Source organism: Balaenoptera borealis, assembly GCF_965194805.1.
Source record: "Balaenoptera borealis genome assembly, chromosome: 1".
Taxonomy (NCBI): Eukaryota; Metazoa; Chordata; class Mammalia; order Artiodactyla; family Balaenopteridae; genus Balaenoptera; species Balaenoptera borealis.
The window spans coordinates 107284945-107307236 of NC_138860.1; the positions used below are offsets into that span (position 1 = coordinate 107284945).

Sequence of the window (22292 nt, forward strand, 5' to 3'; positions counted from 1 at the left end):
GAGGATGGAAACAAACAATATGACCAGTAGTAATGCTATGTGGTTATTAAAAAAAACAAAACCCGAGAAACCTATTGCTTCTTAGGATATATGAAGCAAAGTAGTCAAAACCTGGAAATCAGTTTAAAGAATCCATCCTAACCTGATTATGAATTGTAGATTCATGAGTAAGACTATAGGGTGCAATCCGAATAAACCCACACATTATGGTCAATTAATCTATGACAAAGAAGGCAAGAATATACAATGGAGGAAAGACAGTCTCTTCAATAAGTAGTACTGGGAAAACTGGATGGCTACCATTCTCTAACACCATATACAAAAATAAACTCAAAATGGATTAAAGACCTAAATGTAAGACTGGATACTATAAAACTCCTAGAGGAAAACATAGGCAGAACACTCTTTGACATAAATCACAGCAATATTTTTTTGGAGCGGTCTCCTAGAGTGATGGAAATAAAAACTAAAATAAACAAATGGGACCTAATTAAATTTAAAAGCTTTTGCACAGCAAAGGAAACAAAATGAAAAGACGGCCTAAGGAATGGGAGAAAATATTTACAAACGATGCTACAGACAAGGATTAACTTCCAAAATATGGAAACAGCTCATACAGCTTAATATCAAAAAAAAAGACAACCCAATCATTTTATACATAAGGAGTTCAAGGCTTAGATAGATTGAATAACTTGTTTAAGTAAGTGACAGAGCCAGGACTCAGACCCAAATCTCATTGGTTCCAGAGCAGGTAATCTAATCACTATGCCACAGTTATCCCTTATGGATCATTTTTACAAATTCCAGTCCATTCATTCATTCACGCATGAAGCAGATATTGATTGATTATCGTAGTTTTCTTTTGACACCATGACAAAATACCACAAACTTAGGGACTTAAAACAACCCAAAGTTATTATCCTAGAGTTCCATAGATCTGAAGTCCAGCATGGTCTCACTGGGCTAAAATCAAGGTTTCCGCCTGGCTGCATCCCTTCAAGAGGCTCTAGGGAGAATTCATCCCCTGCCTTTTCCAGCTCCCAGAGGCTATCTGAATTCCTTGGTTGGTTGCTCCCTTTCTCCATCGTCAAAGACGGCAGCATAGCATCTTCAGATCTCTTTCTGACTACAGCTAGGGAAGGTTATCCACTTTTAAAGACTCATGTGATTTGGTGACATATTCACAAGTTCCTAGGATTAGAGCTTCGGCATTGTTAGGGGGCTGATATTCTTTCTATCACAGGTGCCTACCCTGTAACCAGGTTTTGATCCAGGCAATATGAGATAGACAAGGAGGAGAAAGACAATAGCAAGTAAACACATGCATATGCAAGACAATTTCTGATAGCGTTGTGTATTTTCTGACAATAAAAGAGTTCAAAAATTCACTTTTCCCCAAGCATGCCATTCATGCATTCATTAATTCAACATTTTTGAATACCTACTACATAAAAGGAGTTCTATGCATTTCAGGTAGAATGGTGAATGGACAGAGGCTTTATTCTAATGGAATATTCTCATGGAGGCAACAGATATACATACACAGAAATGGGGAACATGATTTTAAATAGTGACAAATGCTATGAAGAAAATCCTCCATACTCTTTCTCTTGTGCCTTTGCATTTTTCATTTATTCGTTCTTTTATTCAGTAAGTCTAGTAAGTCTTTTGAGTGCTTACTGTGTTTCAGGCAAAGTGCTAACTAAGCTCAGGGCTTACACTCCAGATTTGGCTTCTGTGTCCTCACTGTAGTGAAGGGAACAACTCAAATTAGTATAAACCACACATTGTGGTAAGTGTTCTGGGAGAGGACGACGCAGGTGCTTGGGGAGCGCATAGCAGGGTTACGAATGCTGTCCCTGGGTCTAGGACACCTTTTCCCCCCATTTCCCCTTTGCCGGGAACTCATACTCATCCTTCTGGATCCAACCTAGATGCCTCCTCTTTGAATAACAGTTTCAGGTGTATAGTAAGTGCTTAACAAACACAAACATTTGTGTTTTTATTTTTGTTTTATAGTAGTATTGTTTTAAAATTGTACAGTGCTTTCTCATTTACCCAAGAGATAGATTAATATTCTCACAAGTGAGTCCATTCACTTTACTACATGGGCATTGAGATTATATTTAGTAAAAGCAAACAAGTAAGCAAAACCCCTTTATATGTGTGTCAATTATTGCATATATTGTATAAGCAAGGAAAAAAAATGTGTAGAAGAATATACACCTCGCTGTTAGCAGGTAGCAAATGACTGGTTTTAACTTTCTGCATCTTGGGGCTAATAGATATTCATGGGATTGATGAATAAGAACTGCCTAATAATGGCTAAATGGCTTGGCCTATAAGGTAGTGAGCATTCACTGACCCTTGAGGACTGAGCAGATACCATCCTGCTCAGATTATACACCCTTCTGTTTGTGTTTTATTTTAGCTACATTTTGACATCTGGTTAACCTAGATGGTTTCATAAGTGAATTAAAAACCAAGAGAGCATAAATAATCAATTCCTGTCCTGTGTCCAACTTGCTTAATAGATTCTCATGCTATAATTTCCTCTTCTGCAAATTAGGTATAATAGACCTTCTGTAAGGATAACACAATTAGACTGGTTAAAAGGCATTTACAATCATAAAGTACCAAAAAGTTCCCTAGTACATATAAGTGCAAACTCAAATTTTTCTTTTGTGACATCCATGTCAACTGATTATGCTACAGAAAAATCTGTGCATTATAAAGCACTACAGTGATCCACTTTAAAGTTGAAATTATTTGAAGAAATGTCGTCCTTCTCCCATAACGCTTAAAATTCAATTTTCTTCTATTCTGGTTCTGGACATTAAGTGGGGATCTGGTGGAGGAAGAGCCAAATCCCAGGCTATTCCTAATATAGAAGCCTTTTCATGAGTTTGCATAGTGGCCAGACTGTGTCTTGGGACCCTTTATAAACAGGCTTAAGTCATAGAGCATCTTAGGAATGAACTCAAATTCAAGAGACACTTCAGAGGATTGTAGCCCAAGGTCGCAGATTACTATAGGCCTACACAACTTGGATAAGTTAGGGCTGAGCTCTATCTGTGATGGCCTCTGGGGTTGAAGGAGAAGGCAAATGTTTTCCAAAGCCATACAGATTCTGTAGGAGATTTCCCACACAAACCACATACATACTACTTCCTACTTCTTCCTAATAGTAGAGTATAGTTGTAGCCTCACTGCTATGTACTATGGTGGCCTTCTTTCCCCTATTTTTAATTTCATTTCTCTTGCATTCACTGATACTTAGCTTATGTCCATTTTCTCTAGGCAAGAAATCAATCAAGAAAGAAACGAAGGTTAAAGGCACCAAAGTGCTTTACCCCTACTTCCCACTGACATCTCTCCTTCTCAAAAGTGCCACCCCCAATAGTTAAGTTGTATATTCTTCATAGTAAGCTTTGTCTTGAGTCAATTTTTTCATCTATAAAATGAAGGTAATGATGATTTCTTACTAATATGGTTATTTTGAGGATTTAATAAGTAAAGTAAAATGCTTAGAACATTGCCTTGAGCAGCCATCGCTCATTAAATCATAGCTATAATAATTATTAGCAGTATTAATACTATTCAGTTATCATTTCACATTCATTTTGTTTTAATAAGGATAGGATGTCTTTAGCGTCTGACAGATGTGAAGAAATGCGAAGGTAAGAAGTCAGTAATCAGCCGCATAGCTGTGTTACAGAAAATCCCACAAGCAGCTCAAATTTCACTCCCTGTTTATATGCACGAGTTAAATAAGGAATTACTCTATTAGGTGCGTCACTGGACACCTGAAGTGGTGTGATATTCTTGCCTTGTTACTCACGTGGGCAAAACTCTTTAATATATTCTCTCAGAATGGCAAAAGTACCATTTTCTCTTTCTCATCTCCTCCTATTTCCCTCTCGTGTATACTTATTCTTCTTAACTGAGATTATTTAGCTCTTTCAAGCACAGGCTTAGAATACACAGACATAGCTCTGAAGGTCATAGGCCCAAGATGGAGATAATCCAGCTCTTTTTTTTCCTAGAGTATCGGGACCAGGGATAGATTGCAAAGAGCTAGAACTTGGCTAGGTAGAAGCCTTGTATCACATGAACTGTTTAAATATTCATACAGTGTGTACTGGCAGCTAACAGGGCTGCAAACTTTCCCAGAAAAAAAAAAGAGAAAAGATAATTACTGAATTTCATAGCGTTCTAAAATGGCTGCCATGAACTAAAAGCATAAGTGCTGATTTTGGTTTAATCTCTTAGGCAAATGTATTTTTTATTCAACTGAGGACAATAGGCAAGTGGTTATACACATTTCTAAGTATTTTTCTGATTATATTATCAGTATCAGATTCTGACATTAATATCATAAAAACTGATTGTACTGTCAAAGCCATCTCTTTTTTTTTTAACAAACATTGCCCTTTATTTTTTATTTTTTTTTAATTTTTTATTTCATTTATTTATTTATTTTTGGCTGTGTTGGGTCTCTGTTGCTGCAAGTGGTCTTTCTCTAGTTGTGGCAAGCGGGGGCTACTCTTTGTTGCGGTGCACGGGCTTCTCATTGCGGTGGCTTCTCTTGTTGCAGAGCATGAGCTCTAGGCGCATGGGCTTCAGTAGTTGTGGCACGTGGGTTAAGCAGTTGTGGCTCGTGGACTCTAGAGCACAGGCTCAGTAGTTGTGGTGCACGGGCTTAGTTGCTCCGCGGCATGTGGGATCTTCCCGGGCCAGGGCTTGAACCCGTGTCCCCTGCATTGGCAGGTGGATTCTTAACCACTGTGCCACCGGGGAAGCCCCAAAGCCATCTCTTTAATAATTACTTTACTAGTGACTTGAAATAATAACTGACACATTTCCTTCACAGTCAACAGATTCACTTATACAGGAACACATGGTTTAAGTTATGAGCAATTGAGCTGTAGAATGAATCAGATTGGGGGAAAGACTGGGTTTTTTGAGCATGGTGGCTCACAACTTGAAGACATTGAATTCTGTGCCATCAGCTGACACTTAACGGTTCTTCATTAGCATATGTGACGATGCCAAAAGTGTAGGTGTTTACTAATTGTTTTGTTTTGGCTTTAGCTGACACATTTCCCCCATCATAGTTAAATTTTTTTTGTTGTCCTAATGCTGGTTGATAAAATTTGGTTAAAACAAAGTAATTTCACAATTTCAGGTAACAGCATAAAAGCAAACCTTGGCACTGTATTGAACTCTAAATTCTTTTTTCAAAGTAGTATCTGTTTAGTGGAAATCCACTCCATTTTGTTTTTTATAGCTATACTCACAAGTTCTAATTTTTATAAAGTGTGCATCCTCTCCATATGGTATACAAAAATGTAAACATTAAAAACATTCATTCATCAGTTTTCCCCTTCTAATTGTATTGATCTAAAATGTAAATTCAGATGAAACAAGAATAAGTACATTAAAAGTTAAAAAAAGTCACTTGGAATGTCTGCACTGTAATTACTATTACATAAGAATTGGCCATTAATCAATATAAGGTAAGTAAAATTAACTAATCACTACTTTTAAACTCTACTTTTAAGAAACTTCTTCCAAAAAATTCATAAACTTCAGTTAATTATTTGAACTATATAGGCATATCTATGTCAATAAATATATATGTGTACAGACACATATATGAGGTGTATATCAAGGAAATACGTTCATGGAAAGTCATGTTTTTCATTTACTATTTCAGATGTACATTACCAACACAATCAAAGCCAAAGGAACAAGACTTGCTAAGCCCGTTCTATGCCTGGGCTTAATGTGTTTGGCCTTTCTTACTGGGCTGAACAGAGTAGCAGAATATCGAAATCATTGGTCCGATGTGATAGCAGGCTTTCTGGTTGGAATATCTATAGCAGTATTTCTGGTAAGTACAAATTTCTTTAAATATAATTTGTTTCTTAATTAACGTGTATAACCACCTATTAGAAAATACAGGTGTGAATCACTGGGTTTAGTTGTCAAAAGGTGGTATAGCAAATAGAAATATATGTTTTAAGTCATTCGTTTCTTCCTGCTCCCTCGTTTATTCTGCCTAAGGTCAGGTTTGGGGGTGAAGAAAACGCATTGGGTTGGCCAAAATGTTCGTTCGGGTTTTTCATAACATCTTACAGGAAACCTGAACGAACTTTTTGGCCAACCCAATATATTCTACATTTAAAGGTGAACAAAATATTTTCATGTAAAATGGAACGGGGCTAAAAACACTTATGCCTCCCCAGATGGTTTTTAAAACTGGGTTGTTTGAATATTTTAAAAGTTTCCTCATGGCACTTTGCATCCTGGAGTATGTAGACCATCCCAAAGTGCCCTGGTGCCTCGGCACAGTACTCTCAGTGAGCCACCAAGTCTCAGCACCTGATAACAGGTGAACCTCACTTGTGAGATGAACTGGTTCCCTGCAGTGACTAAAAACCCAGGGATAGTTTCCAAGACAACGTCGCGCAAATCAGATTTTGCCAAGGAGTGAAGAGCATACGTAGTGACTTCTGATGAAGTCATCTCTACTCTTATGATAAAATCCCCTTGGAATATTTCTATAGGTTTTAGTTGTTGGAAAATATACTTCAGTCTGGCTGTAGAATTAATCAATCCATTATAAGTATGGATATTTTACCCAGATGGAAAAATGTGTAGACTACTATATAAATCAAAACATATTTTTGCATTGACACATTATAAGAAACACTTTATTTTAATTTTAATTACACTTAAATTGTTTCTCCAGAGTAACTTTCCTTCTTCAGCTTATTTTCACTAGTTCATAAGCAGTAAGCAAAAACTTGTATGAACCTTTCTTCTACCAAAGATTTGGGCATTATCTATGTGCCGGGCATTTTAGGAGGTTATTTCTTCTAGAACTTCCTGTGGTAAAGTGGTGACTATCCCCTGATCCCTCTCTAGACCCTGTGCTGCTTTTCTTGCTGATGTCACTCCCTCTGATGTCCAAGGTCCTGGGAGACTTACGCTCACCCACCTTTGTTTCCCAGAGATATCCTGTAGCCTCAGGAAAACTGGGGCCCACCCATGCTTGGGCCAAAACCTTTCCCTTGCTGTCACTTATCACAATTGAAACAGGTTAACTTTTTATAAAACAAAACAAAACAAAAAGCATCTTACATAAATCCTAAGAAAATAATCATAGGCAGGGCAAAGAGCATACCAAAAGTCAAAGTTTTAAAACACTGCTGTCAGATGTAACTGCGTGTCAGCTCTACGGGTCCAGAACATCTTTGCTAGCATCTCATCAGGCTTTGTCTTATCCTCCTGTGGCTGTTACCATCTTCCCTTTACTGCCAGTGAACATCGTGACACCCTGCGTTGCGAAATCTAGAGCCCTCATGTCTTCCCTGTCGCTTCCTTATCTGAGAACCATGTGGTGAATGATGAGTTGGACTACGGATCCCCCTTGAGTTCAAGACCCTCCTACTGCGCATATTTAGAACATTCCACAGGCCCCTTCAGACATTCCCACGCACCTAGGAAAAGGACCTTATAAAAAGGTCATGTGAAAATGCTTCAACCACGTAATGACTAAACAAGCTTTTATACGTTCATTCCCAACTGTTTATGAATGTGAGTGCCTACAGGTGCCAGGCAAGGTGTCAAGAACGGGGGCTGCAAGGAGGCTCAGATAAACATGACCTGTCTTCTGTGGGAATCTGTTTCCAGGGTCAGGCAGTAATAGTCAGGTTATTCCCTCAAACATTCCCTCCCTCTCTTCCTTCATGAAAAAAAACATTTACTGAGACCCTATTCTAGTCCAGGCACTCTGCTTGGTACTGGGAATAAATACACGAAAAAGATACAATCCAGGTACTCCAGTAGATCGCAGTCAGGTGGGACAAAATGGACACAAAGAGTTCTATAGAGGGTAAATGTAATGGTAGAGATACATATACTCAAGAGATCTACCCTGTTGGGATTAGGGACAAATCAGAAAGAGGAGATAATTTATAAACTTGAGAAGTTCGTAAAGCAGGTAGGTCTAGCCTGGGGCATAAGGAATGAGGGGCAAAGAGCACAGTGCACAGAGGCAGTATGAAATGCTTCATAAAATAAGTATGTATGAAGCCTCTCCTATAGTCTAGGTCCAAGGCGCCACGTGCATCTGAGAGAACATGGCACCCGGAAATGGTACCATTCATCCGGCGCGAGTGACGAGAAAGGGGAATGGAAGAGCACACAGGGGAATTCCCTGAATGGCCTTGTGTGTTATGACAATAACTTAGACCTTTGTTTAAAAACGTAGGTGATTTGGGAGCCTCTGTCAGGGTCCAAGTGAGTTGAAACAGAGAAAAACAGCCTGGTTGAATCTGAATCCCAGCTTCTTTATCTACTCAGTTTGTGCCGTTAAGCAACCCTCAGTTTCTTCCTCTTTAAAGGAGGCTATAAACAGCCTCCTTAAAGGATTATTGTAAGGATTTATAAAGGTTAAACAAAATGGTGTGTATATTCAGTGCATGGCCACATGGATGACTGAAATAATTTCTGTAAGTGAGAGTTTGTTTCCTGTCAGTCCTTTTACTTCCTGATAAGATTTGTGCTTTGGGGAAAATATGTTTTCTGGAAAATAAAACTCCAGGTGAAGATAGAGGAGACAAGTTATGCAGAACCAGGGAAATAAGATGGCACAAATCGGGCCTCTGAGGGCACAGAGAGAGGGGAGGCTATCAGGAGGTATTTGGGAGGTGGAATGTTTTGGAGCTTGATGGAACATTGGAGATGATGAGGGTGAAGCAGGCAGCAATCTATGATGATTATCGGATTTCTCATTTGGGCAACTAACTAGAATATTTATTTCAAGCAGTGACTACAGCTCTGGCTTACAATATGCTGGGGTGTTTCCAGTGATCCTGCAGTGTGTGCAGATCAGTAAAATGATTCCAAAATAAAATTAACACTAACCTACTCCAAGCCTCTGCGTGTCAGTTGAGGGCATTCACATCCCCCATCACGCACACCTGGTGTCTAGCGTTTGCCTTTGACTCACTCTCCTCCTTCACCCCCACACCCAGTGGTTGATCTAGTTCCAGTTCGTTTCCACTACAGAGTCTTTCTCCCATGTCGTATTTCTGTACTGTTCTGACCATAACCTCTCGATTTTAGAGATAAAAACGTCTTACCTCTATTATATCAACGGTTTCCTAGCTGCCTGCTCACTTTAGACTCTCCTCCAATTACCTCACATTCTGCTTCATACACATGATACCATAATTCATTGCCAATAACAAAGCAAAACAAACAAACAAACAAACAAAACCCTCTTTCCTGCTGCATTAAATCAGACACTTCCATTGAACTTCTGGGATCCTCCATAATCTGGCTTCACTCTTCCCGGCCAAGTTTATGTTTCCTTTGTTACAGTGGAACTCCTTCACATGGAATCCAGTCACTTTTCTTCCTCTCTTACACAGATAGGCTCTGTCTGGCCTGTACGTTGCCTCAGCTGGAACACCCACTCCTCTGTATAGTTTAGAGAGCAAAACAGGAGTGCGAGTCAGACAAACCTAGGTTGAATCCTTCTGTTGCCACTTTTGCTGGATGTGTGACATCACACAAGTCACTTAGCCCCTCATCATCCCTAAAATAGTGAGGCCTCCCCTGAACTGTATTTAAAGTGAATACCCCTCCCCAAGGACTCCTTTTCTCATTTCCTATTCACTTTTCTCCACTGTGTAATTCAACTTTTAATATACCACATATAATATTTTTGGTTTTGTTTTTTGCTATCAAACCCACTGGAATGTAAGCCACTCACAGAGAAGGTGTTTATTTGTTTTCATCACTGTGTATTCTCAGTATTGGGTCTGGTACATAGGAGGTTCTCAGGAAATATTTGATGAATGAATGAATGAACTTTTTATTTACTTCCCAGAGCTCTTTTGAGGGTTAAGGGAAATCACATATATAGTAAAGGCAGTCGAGTGTGTGGTACAGAGAAGGCTCTAGGTATCATGGTCTTCACCTTTGATGACTGTGTTCAAATCCTTTATGTACTTAAGATTTTTCTTAGACAAATCCCAGCTTCCCCAGGAAGTGTCCCTGATTACATGGTTCTCCCATTTTTCCTGAATTTCCACTGCACTTGAAGTCAGTCCTGTTACAATCTAACAAGTAATTACCTTCTGTAGTAAATTTATTATTCTTATCTCATGTGCCTTTTCTTCAAAGTTAGAGAACACAATCCCCAAGCTTAGGAAAATACAAAGCAAGTACTAGTTGAACAATAGCTGTAGATTGACTAATATTATTTTATAAAAATGTGTACCTCAAAGCACTTACAACAAAGATGCATATTAGTGTCCAGCAGAAAAGTTCAAGTTTACTGAGCCAAAGCAAAAGCTTGTTGGGTTGACATATGTAATACCATAATAATAAAAATAGGAATTATTTGAATACTCTTTACTATATTAACTCAATTAATCCTCATAACAGCATGTTGAGATGTAGTTATTATTGTCCTCATTTTTCAGATAAGAGAAACAGGTCTCGTTATATTAAGTAACTTGCCTGGGCTCACAAAGTTCGTAAATGAAAGAGCCCAGGATTAAGCCCCAGGCCTGTTTGACCCCAAAGCCCATGTACATAGCCCCATACAACAGAGGTGTTTTATTTGCCACAAGGAAGAGGGAAAATGATCACAGATGAATCAGATTAATTTATTATCACTACCGGAAAAAGGAAACAAAAATCTATGTGTAATGGTGACTTAGGAGTGTCATTTTTTGGAAGAGAGGGTAGAATTACACTCATGGAAACCACTAATGTAAAAATAGAATGTTTCAAAAGAAAATCACTTTAAATTATACAGGAACGTTAGAAAATTTGAGAATTTTTAGGCTGGATACATACATGCTCATTCATTAATCTGTTCATTCACGGTGGCACTGAGAATACAATAGTGATGAAAAAGAAAACCGTGTCTGCTACCGTGGAGCTGATAACCTTGAAAGATAATCACATCAACCAAAATACTATGCTAACAGATGTATAATTTCATATAGAGATAGGTGCTTGGCTGAAAAGAATCACAGGTCCTTGCCAACAAGCAAACAAACAAAAACAGCCTGGGGTCAAGGAAGACTAGTAAGGAAGTGGAGGGGAGATGGCGATACCACAGATGAGTAAGATATGGTGCCCAAAGACAGTGGAGATGAGTATTCCAAGCAAAAGGCAGTGAAAGGGAGCAGAAGGTGTTTGGATAACCAAGAAGGAAGGTTGAAAGGTGGGCCAGAGTTTACGCTTTAAGAGAAATGAGAAGCCAAGCCACAAAGTGGTTTTAAGAAGGTTGACATGATACAATTTGCATTTTGGAAAGACCATTCTCAATTCTTTGTAGAAAGGGATCAGAGGAAGCCAAGATTGGATTTAGGGAGACTTTAGAAAGCCATGCAGGAATTCAGGCAAGTGGTGGTGATTGCTTAGTCGATGGAGTCGGTGTCGGAGATAGAACAAAGCAAATATAAGAAATCAAAATCTTTAGGAAGGAAAATTGAGCAAATTGAGTGACTGGTTGAGTATAGGAGGTGTCCAAGTTGTCAGCCTCGTGCAACTGCATTAGGGGAACAGAAATGTGAGGGGTATTGCCTTTCCCTGAGAGAGTCCAGAAAAAGATCAAGTTTTGGAGTAGGGCCAGGAGATGGGCGCATCTTGGGTTTTATTTTGAACATTTGTTGCATTTTTCATACCTTTGCCAACCAAAGAAATGGAGCTAACTTGCTAATCTATTGCAACCTCTTCACTTTCAAATTGAGAAGACTGAGACCTAGAGGGCTGTTCAAGAACTTACAGACTCAGGATCAAAAAGCAGGTCAATTGCTTTTCTTTGAGTATTTTTCTAATAGAATATCAGTTTCATACTTGTGAACGTTACAAGACTTACTAAATATTTGAATATGATTCTAGGGAAGACTTGGTAATTTCCTTCCTTATGATTTAAATAATAACAGTAATGAAGAGTAATCATTATGCTAATAAATGCTTTAATGAATATCTACTCTGTGTTAGGCAATTAAATATTTCACATGTGAATTCTTAGCTGCTTCAATGGGGTGTTGTCCTGACCCTCAATTAAGGCAAAGAGATAACTGATAATACCTTTCAAAGAGTTTTCCAAACCTAAATAGCATAAAAAGCAATTATACTAATTTCAGTAGCCCATATTAACTCTAGATGAATCTTTCTTCATCTGATGACTTCCTTTTGTCTATGTACATAGTTATTTTAGCAAATTTTAATTCAGAAGAATTTGTAGCAATGTTTTTCATCTGCCGATTTTCCATTAATTTATAATATTAATGAAAAGGGAAATGTGAGTGTGTGTGTATATATTTCATGAAATGGGTATGAAGCTGCTGTTTGTTATGTTGTTGTTGGCTAAAATTCTTGATTATATTCTTTGTGCTCTTGGCAGTAGTCAGTTGGCAAACTACAGCCCATAGGCAAAATTTGGTCTGCTGCTTATTTTTTCTTAAACTTTTTATTTTATATTGGAGTATAGTTGATTAACAATGTTGTGATAGTTTCAGGTGTACAGCAAAGTGATTCAGTTATACATATGCATGTATCTATTCTTTTTCAAATTCTTTTCCCAATTAGGTTGTTACAGATTATTGAGCAGAGTTCCCTGTGCTATACAGTAGGTCCTTGTTGGTTATCCATTTTAAATATAGCAGTGTGATAAGTTGTATTGGGACACTGATATGCCTATTCCTATATGAATTGCCTCTGGCTGCTTTCACACCAAATGGCAGAGCTGAGTACTTGCTGCAGAGATTGTATGCCTGCAAAATCAAAAATATATACTGTCTGCCCATTACAGACAAAACACTATCTATTTGTCCTTTGCTGGGTCAACACTTGATAGAAGGATTTTCAAGTACCCATCTGTAAGCCTTTGCCATCCCTTACTTTAAACATCTTGATGGCAGTGATGAAGCTGAAGTATCAAATTATCAGGCTTTGATCTATGCTTCTGATCTGTAATTATTCAAGGGAGTGGAAGGATAATAAGTATATAGCAATTTGCAAGGAAATTTTTTTTCTGAGATAAAGTCTCAGAGTATGTGTTATTTTGTAGATTTGAAAATTTTATTTAAAAACTGGAGAGTAACCAAGATCTAATTGGCCTTTGAAAATATTCAGTAATGAGCCCTACTAAAGGAAAGGCTTTCCAATGGAGGATTTGTGAAAAATATACAGTATAAATTTATACTTGTATATTAAGCATTTATTTTTTTAAATGAATGTTAGGTTATAAACTGCAAGTAAGTTCTATATTTTGGTTTGATAATAGAATATAAAACCTAGAAAAAGAAGGCTCAAGAATAGCTTACCCATTAGTTCAATATAAGCAAATAATAGCAAATAATTTTCCTGTACTGTTTAAATCACTATTTCTTAAAGTTTGACTCACTTGCATCAGAAACTTCAGGAATGCCTTTTAAAAGTGGCAACTCCTAGGCCTTATCCTTCATTTGTGAAATCAGAATTTTTAGGAGAGGGCTTAGGAATGTGCATTTTTAGAAGTGCCATTTTATGCACACTAGAATATGAGAACTTCTGGTTTAATTCAAATTCTGTCACTTATGGGATATAATCAATTGAAACAAGGGCCAGTTTCCTTTATGTAGAAGGTCTTCTATTTCAGTGGTAGCAGTAGTAAGCTACCACTTGTCGAAATGCCAAATATATGTGGGATACAATAATAGACAATAGATTAGGTTAATTAAAGCATGCTACTAAATTAGAAAGTGCCAATTGTAGAAGGTTTATTATGAATGTAATGATCTTAAAGCAATGGGAAATAATTAACATTTAAATTAAGTTGTAGGTTAGCCACAATAAGGAAAGGTTAGCTTGCTATGAATTTTTATAGGGTTATGATCTTATTTTTGGATTGATTTGAGCATTGACTATAACCTAATTTAATGAAAATTTTGGAATAATAAAATCATCATTAACTGAGCTACGTATTAATTGATAAATGTTTTTGAACATGCTTGCGCTGAATTAACCATTACAATTTACACAAGATAAATCTGGATGTAAAGTTACAGACATGTAATATTTAAGTAATTCCAATACTTTATTACTGTGATTAGATTTATCAGGCTATTCACAAGGGTCATAGTTATAAGGAGCATGGCTTTGCTTTAACTGTATTTTTTCCCAAAATTTTAGGTCGTGTGTGTGGTAAATAATTTCAAAGGAAGACAACCAGAAAATGAGCATATACACACAGATAATCTGGCACAGATGCCAATGATCAGCATTCCTCGAGTAGAAAGTCCTTTGGAAAAGGTAACATCTGTACAGGTGATTCATAATTTAAATTCTAAATGTGATTGTTAGAGCAAATGAATAATTACTCTTGAGAGTTCCTACACAGTCATTTTTGATTTACTAAAACAAGCTCAGAGTCTAATGTGGTATTTAGCAAGAATTTAGTCACTGAATACAACATCTTAGAAAAATGCATATCACATGGAAAACATTTCTTCAAATCCCTCACGCTAAAAGCTGAGTCTGTACATGGGATGCATTCTGTAATTTGCCATAGCTTCAAGATAGGAATGTTATACAGTGGTCCCCACACATGGGCAAAATAATAAGATAGTTTTACTTGAGAATATAAGCATTCCATTTCTTCCATGCCTCACTTATATGAGAAACTGCTTAATGTAACAACTGGCACATAATCAGGACTCAGTAAATATTTGTTGAACCTCAGTGTATAAAGTTCTGGCAGCAGGGAATCACCAGTCATGCTCTCCTGCTCAGGGGGGCACTGGGGGTTGGGTTGGGCTGAAGGGAGCCTGACTAGGTAGCACTTTGAATGGCAGGTCAAGGCCTCATTGAGCATAGCAATGAACAGAGAAGCCAGGTAGATAACAGTAACTTTTCTTGAGACTTTAAATGACTGCTCAGAGGGTTACTAATGGCTTCTCCTCAGCCCCGTCCACGTCCAGATTTTGATCAATATCTTAGATGAAAAGTTCAGTTACATGCTAATTGGCGGTTTAGATGGTCTGAGTCTGTGAGGGATAATTAATACATTGTATGAAAGAATAAAAATTCTTGGAAGAGTACAATAAAGATACAACTAACAATTAACTAGAAATAAAGGAAGTGTTTTGTATTTGGACTTGTTAAAAAAGTTCCTGTACGGTAGGGTATGTCTAGGTTAAGTGCACAAATGAAAAAGGCTCAGGGGGTATAGTAGTCTACCATTCAACTTGGGTCAACAGCATGATATGGCTTCCAGAAGTTAATATGGTTTTAAGTCCCACTTAGGGAAAATGATATCCTGAATGAGGGGTTTGATGGTTTGCTTTGCTCAGACCAACTTGGTGTACTGTGTACGCCCTTGGCGACATGGTTTAAAGGTGAATATTGATAAAATAGAAAAGTTGACAATAAATATTTATTAAGTGAGCAAATAGATGTGTCTAAGATGGTGAGTGGACTCAAAATCATGGATTATAAGAGACTGGAAGGAACAAAAATGGTTAGTTTATAGGAAAAGAAAACTCAAGAAAGAAGCAATAGCTTCCCATAAATATCTGAAGTACTGTCGTATGGCAGAGGGATGTGATTTGTTCTGTGGGGCCTCAGAGATCACAATTAGGATGAAAGAAATGAAAGTGTAGAAAGATAAATCATGTCTGGTAAGTAGTAACAACTTTCTGAAAGTGGAATTCCCACCTTAAAAGCAATGAAATTTCTTTTTACTATAGGGATTCAAGAATAGCTAAATAATCACTTATCCATGATACTGCGGAAGGAATTCAAGCATTTAGATGAGGATAGAGACACTAGATGATGATGATGATGATGATGATGATGGTAATAAAATAGCAATGACCATTTAGTGATCATTCAGAATGTGTCAAATACTATGCTGATTGCTTCCACAAAAATACTTCTGTGCTCTACAAGTAGAATTTTGTTCTTTACAACAATTTTTAAAGTTGAGTATTATTAGTGGCAAAGACTGCTGATAGTTGACCAGTATTCCTTCTCCACTTCTTCCTTTTAGTTACTGAAATTTCCCACTCCAATTTTAGCTACACTCACAGCTGCCCAGCTGTAGTCTTTTTCCCAGCTTCCCTTGCTGTTAGGTGTGACCATGCCACCAAGTTTAGGCCAATACAATGTGAGCAGAAGGGTAGGTGCAACAACCGCTGGGTCATCTCTTTGAAAACTCTTGTCCTGGACATTCTGTACTCCTTCTCGCCAAATGGAAAAGGTAAATGACTGGAATAGTATTTAATTTTCAAAGATGACTTACCCTCCTTGACAGCCTAGGTTCTGGATGAGCTCATGGAGCAGTCCACATACATGCCCTAGATGGTTCTGAAAAACAAATAAATTCCTTTTCTCTTGAGTCATTGGATTGTTTTCATCTTTTTTCTACAGTGGTTTAGTTGATGCCCTCTTATAATAAATTTCCTCATTATACAGTTAAGAAAACTGAACTTACAAGTAGTTAAGCAGTTTGCAAATGTCCATATCACTGATAAACAGCAAAGAAAAATTATACAATGTAGTCATCCAAGACACATGCCTATGTGATAAAATATATGTTTAAGTGAATAATACGTATAAAATTCAATCTTGTTTAATTTTAAATTAAATATAGAAAACAGTAGAATTTAGGAAGAGATCTTAAACATACTTTGAAGAAAATGGTCAGGGTAAAAAATAGAGTCTTTATTTTATATACCTCTCAATATATTAACTTGAACAAAAATCACAGCCTTCTGCTTTTTAACATATTTATTTGCATAACGGTTCTTTAGTGGTCTACTAGCATTGCCAGATATTCTTATATACCATTACATCATTATGTATATTAAGTTATTAAAATATTTCTGTTCTTGATTTTATGCAAATTCATTTTTATTTATAGTGACTTTTAAGATGTTAGATGGTGAAAGCAAACGTATTCTGTTAGAATCCATAGATTGCAAGAGATCCGTGTTTATTAACTTCTTTCTTTCATTAATATTTTTGTTTATGACAAATTCATGTGCCTTGTCTTCACTCTGGTAGTTAGGCAATAAAGATGATTGGAATCTACTTTGATTCTCCCCTTCACACACCTAGCACATTTACGCTCACCCTGCTGAGCTCCAACTTCCCTCTCTGCTCTCTCCATCCCTGTCTGCAAGGCAGAACGCTGTCTGCACAGTTTGTGGTCTGCTGCCCTCACTCACATAGACCACAGGAAGAGCACGAGTCTCAGAAGCTTCCCCCAGGAGCTCTGCGGGTGAGAGGACATGTATTTGAGCTCATCAGCCAGAAAGGGAGGAAGACCATCACTTCAGGGAAGCCCACAGTAGCTTTCTCTTCTTTCTGTGATAAGGAATGTTTGGAGTAAATATATTGCTTTTCATCATAGTTTACAGTGGGAAACAAGTGAATGCAAATCGCTCCCCAGTAAGTTGATCTTAATAATTGATAGTTGGAGAATGACATTAGATCCTTAAAGCTGGCCCTCTGAGGAGAGAAAGGAGGCCCAGTGTTAAAGTGTGGTCCACAGGTATGGCCTAGTGTTTTAGCATTCTTATGCCAAACTATCATTTTCTGGTTGTCAGTTTTACATGGAGAAGGCAAAGGGTTTCTTTTGGTAGTTATGTACTTATATAACCTCTTATGTTCAAAGTACATGTTTGATAAATGGTACACTACAGAGTAATTACAGCATGCAAATGTTCTTGCTTATAAAATGCCAGCAATTTATCCCTTAATTATAGGGAGTTTGTCATATAGTTAATTACCACAGTTTGAGGAAAAGTCATGATTTTTCTGAAGGCTAAATAAATCTGAACATTCATTACATTTGGTTTTATGAAAAGAATTAATCATCTGTGGAAAGTAGCCCATCGTATCTCAATGTCCACTTGTTTAAGTTACCAGTAACTTTATTACAGCTGTTTGTAATATCAAATCATGAAAGATCTAAATGTATATCTGTAGTGAATTATTAAATCAGTTGTGATACATTCCTACAATGGGATCCAGTACATTATAGTGTGGTACTTCTGCTTACAGTTTCTAGAGGTAGACTAGCTGGCAATTATGGACAATTTGGATCTTGGGCAGCTTACCTAAATGCTCTGTGACTCAGTTTTCTCCTTCATAGAATGATTCATAGAATGATAGTCGTAAGAGTTCAATAAGATAATAGTCAAGCATTTTAGAGCAGTGTCTTGCACGTCTGAAGCCCTTAATCATTACGAATTATAATTATTATTACTATTCAACAGTTAAAATGGATGAGGTAAATCAAGATGTGGAAAGTTTTCTAGTATGTTGTAAAATTTTTGTAAGTTGATATATATAAAATGTGTCTGTGTATGATGAAGCCAGTTGTGCAAAACACTGCACAAGATATTTCTCTCTAGTAGGAAAGAAAAGAGCATATAGATGAGAGAGAGAAGGGGGAAGGGTACCTACAGACACTAGTCTGAGAGAAACTGACATCGTGGACCTGATTCTCTCTCTCCTGTCTCTGTCTTCCTCCCTTGTCTCCCCTCCCTCCCTCCCTTCCTTCCTTCCTTTCTTCCTTTTCTCTCTCATTTTCTCTTTATCTTCCTGTAATGAGGCTATATTCATGAAAAATTGTGTAACTAAAATAATTATAGTGTTTTAAAATTATTCAGTTTTCTTCAGCTGCTCTCTGAGGAGGTCTTGGTTACGCTTCCTCATATTGACTGTTGATATGTTCTGATTGAGCCAAGTCCCTTGGAAAAATTCCCCTGGAATAATTTAAGTTCCTGTGCCCCTTCCTTATGACTCCCACAAACCTTTTGAGAGTGTTTGGTTTATTTTTCTCTGCCAAATTGGGCATGGAGACCTTGGTTGTAGCTCGCATGCCTTTATGCATCATGCCCAGGGTCCAGCTGTCCTTGACACACCTGCAGTCATCTCCATTTCAGGTCCTGTCTGTCCTGGGGCCCTGACACAAGCTGTGTGTAGGTGCCTCTCATTTGCAGGAGCCACGAAATCCCACCGACCGAAGGCCCCAGAGAGCCAAGTCGCACCACTCCTCCCTTTCAAACTTATCCTTTTCTGGCTCCTGCCTTCAAGGGCCCATGCATCCCAAACAGAATCTTCAGGGGTGCTGGCTTCAGGAGGTCTCCCAAAACACAAAGACACCATTAATTACTCTCGGGAGTCCAAAAACCAAAAGTCTGCCTCTCCTTCTAGGAAATGAAGATGGAAACACTTACATGTTCATTAGCTTTACTCTCCTATATGAGCAACAGTAAAGTAGGAGTTAGTTAATATCTTAATAGCTGTGTCACAGAGAGAAAACAAGATAGAGTAAAATTATAGGCATTTCTACTAGATATAGTATAAATAGATCTAGTTTGATGGATGTCACCAAAAGACAATTAAATTTTTTCTTTGCCAGTAAAGAAGTTCAATGTTGCAGAAGTGGCTAAAATCCTATATGATCCCAGTAATACCTCCAAAATTTCAAAGAGTGAGGACAAGAGATAGGAGTGACCTTTAAGAGAATGAGACTTATTTAGAGCATAATTCATCACCTTGGACCAACACCATGTTGAAGCAGGGTTAGCAGATAAGCAAGTACACACCAAAAGAAAGCCTTCAGGCAAGAAGCTTTCCTCTGATCAGGCTTCTCATTAATATGGGCACGTGCCAGATGAAAGAACCCTTTCCTGAACTGAATGGGTACCATAAAATGAGTAAAAAACTAAAAATAAATAAGCTGCCTCCAAGGACTATGCCATCTTCCTGTAGTAGAGTTTAAGCTGAACAGAATAGCAGTCCTGATATTTCAGCAACCATAGCAATAGTTTCATTATAGCTTCTATATAGTTTCATATAGAAATAAAGTGACCTTCCTGGAAATGTCCATGGCCTCAGCTTCTTCTCCCACTCCTCTCAGGCTGGTAAATCATCAAAATGATATTATAAAACTACATTCTCCAGCTCTTCGGCTTAAGATCTAGGTGAAGGATTCCCTGACTATTCAAGAAAACAGTTAAGGGGTCTTTGAATCTTCTCCCACTCAGTTTAGGAAGATAAACTGAGCTAAATCTATTCTGATTCAAGTATAAATAATCAGGACAATAACTTAAATCCTTTAAAACGATTTCATGACACAGAAGAAAGACATATTTTAAGAGATAGAATACGTTTTTGAGGAAAAAAAGATTACAAGATAATTAAATTCATTGTAGATAATATCTCCTTTCTACTGTCAAGGAAATTAAAGAAAATATGTGAAATGACAGATGAAAGATAGCTGGCACAATTAGGAAACTAATGTAAGAAAAGAATGTCATGGCAAGATTAAAACCAATACTAGAAACCATAAAGAACAAAATCCACAATGGAGAAAGTGAAATCAGTTATGTTAAGGACATGTTTCAGAATTTGTAGTAAAAGAACAAGAGAATAAAATTGATCTGAGTAAAAATAATAGATATGAAGGGTATACCACAGAAATGTAACATGTGAATCACTGTAGATGCTAAAGAAGAGGACAAATGAAGCTATAGCAATATTCAGATAAATACTATAAGGAAACTTTCCTTCCAAATAAATATCTGAATCTTTAGGCTCCAAGGGTTAACAGGATACAAGGGAAAATTAAAATATATACCAGAATATAGATATTTCTCAGTGAAATTTTCAAATTTCAGTACTGAAGAAAGAATTCTATAAATATTGTGGTAGATGGTATTGTTGTTCCCAATTATTAACTACCCTCTTCTATAGGCAGAGTATCCTTCCTGCTCCATTTATTTTGGACTTGATCAATAACATATGAGTGAACCTGATAGATAGCCCATCAACCAGAAACTTGTAAAACCATCATGAGCTTCTGCCTACCCTGTTGCTCTTGAGCCTTCTTCCAGGAGAAGGCTGTGTTCCAGATACGGGCTGTTCTGACAGCCTGAGTCCCAGAATGGGAAGTCATGGGAAGCAGACCAACACCCAGCCTGTAGCTTGGAGCAGATCCATAGAACCTGACCACCAACATGTAGTATGAGGAAGTATATACACACATTTGTTGTTGGAAGCCAACTGAGCTTTTGAGATTATAATACAGTGTACCTACTGAAAACTAATTCACACAAAACTAATATACCACCCAAGACTAACAGCATGCTAGCCTCAGACTTCTCTCTCTGTAGCATTAGATGCCAGAATAAAATGGAGTAATGTCTTCCGAGTTTCTATGAAAAAGGTGGTGACATACGAATTCTATTCCCACCCAAAAGGTCATTTAAGTGTTAAGATAATCATAAAGCACCACATGTGTAAGAATTCAGGAACTATATTACTCATGAAAGAAGATATTTACTCGTACCAGAAGATATTTACCAGTTAACTGAGCAAAACACCAATATCTAGAGCTCTCAAATTGAGAAAAGTCATATTATGAATGAGTTGGCAGGAAAAATGGAAACCATTTAAATATAGACTTAATTAGAATTGACTGTGGTAAATGCAGTGACAGAAACAGGGAAAAATTATAAAATTCATTTAAAGAGAAGATCTATAACAAAATAAATTAATACAGCAATGACAAAATGAGACAAATCTTAGATAATGCCAATAAAATTGTCAAAGTATGATAATTTGTAGATTTTATAAAGGAGGGACTCGATATTACTGTTTCATTCTTGCGTTGCTGACTAGAAAAATTTAGGTTCAAGCGTTTTTAAAAATAAAATTTATCAAGAGTAGTTTAAAACAGTTTAAAAAGGCCAATGACAAAGTGTAATATATAAATTACACACTTGCCAATGGGTTAATGTCTGTAATATATAAAACATCCTAATTGAAAACTGGGCAAAGTTCATGAATAGGCACATCATTAGAGATCAAATGCAAATGAAAAAGAAGTATATGGAAAAGTACTCTCTGTCATGTTTGATGAAAATTTGTGAAGGGTCTTTTATGCAACACTGTGAAGTTGGTTCTTACCCTGTAAGCAAAGGGGAGCCATGAAGGAGTGTAAGGAAGGAAATGGCGTGTTCAGAACGGAGAATAAATTGAAGGAGAGCAACACTGCAGCAAAACAAAACCAAACAAAAACCAATCTGAGAGGCTGTTGTAAAAATCCAGTTAAAAGATAAAGATGACACGGACTAGACCTCAATACAGCCATGTTATGCCATATTGACTGACCAGGCATCATTTGGCAAAGTCTCTTTTGGTCGGGTGCTGGTTCTGATAAGAGGAGTTGTATTACTCCATTCAGGCTGCTA

General features: G+C 37.3%; 1 protein-coding gene across 5 annotated transcripts in view; it reads left to right on the forward strand.

Moving 5' to 3' along the window:
* Positions 1-22292, forward strand: part of PLPPR5 (phospholipid phosphatase related 5) — a 150529-nt gene that overhangs the window by 104240 nt on the left and 23997 nt on the right. For 3 of the 5 annotated variants that reach the window (XM_082385811.1, XM_082385812.1, XM_082385809.1), the window contains 2 exons: positions 5720-5896; positions 14215-14349. In XM_082385811.1, coding sequence (XP_082241937.1) covers positions 5720-5896; positions 14215-14349 — 312 coding nt within the window. The remainder of the gene's footprint in view (positions 1-5719; positions 5897-14214; positions 14350-22292) is intronic. The other 2 variants (XM_082385810.1, XM_082385813.1) reach the window with 1 other exon arrangement.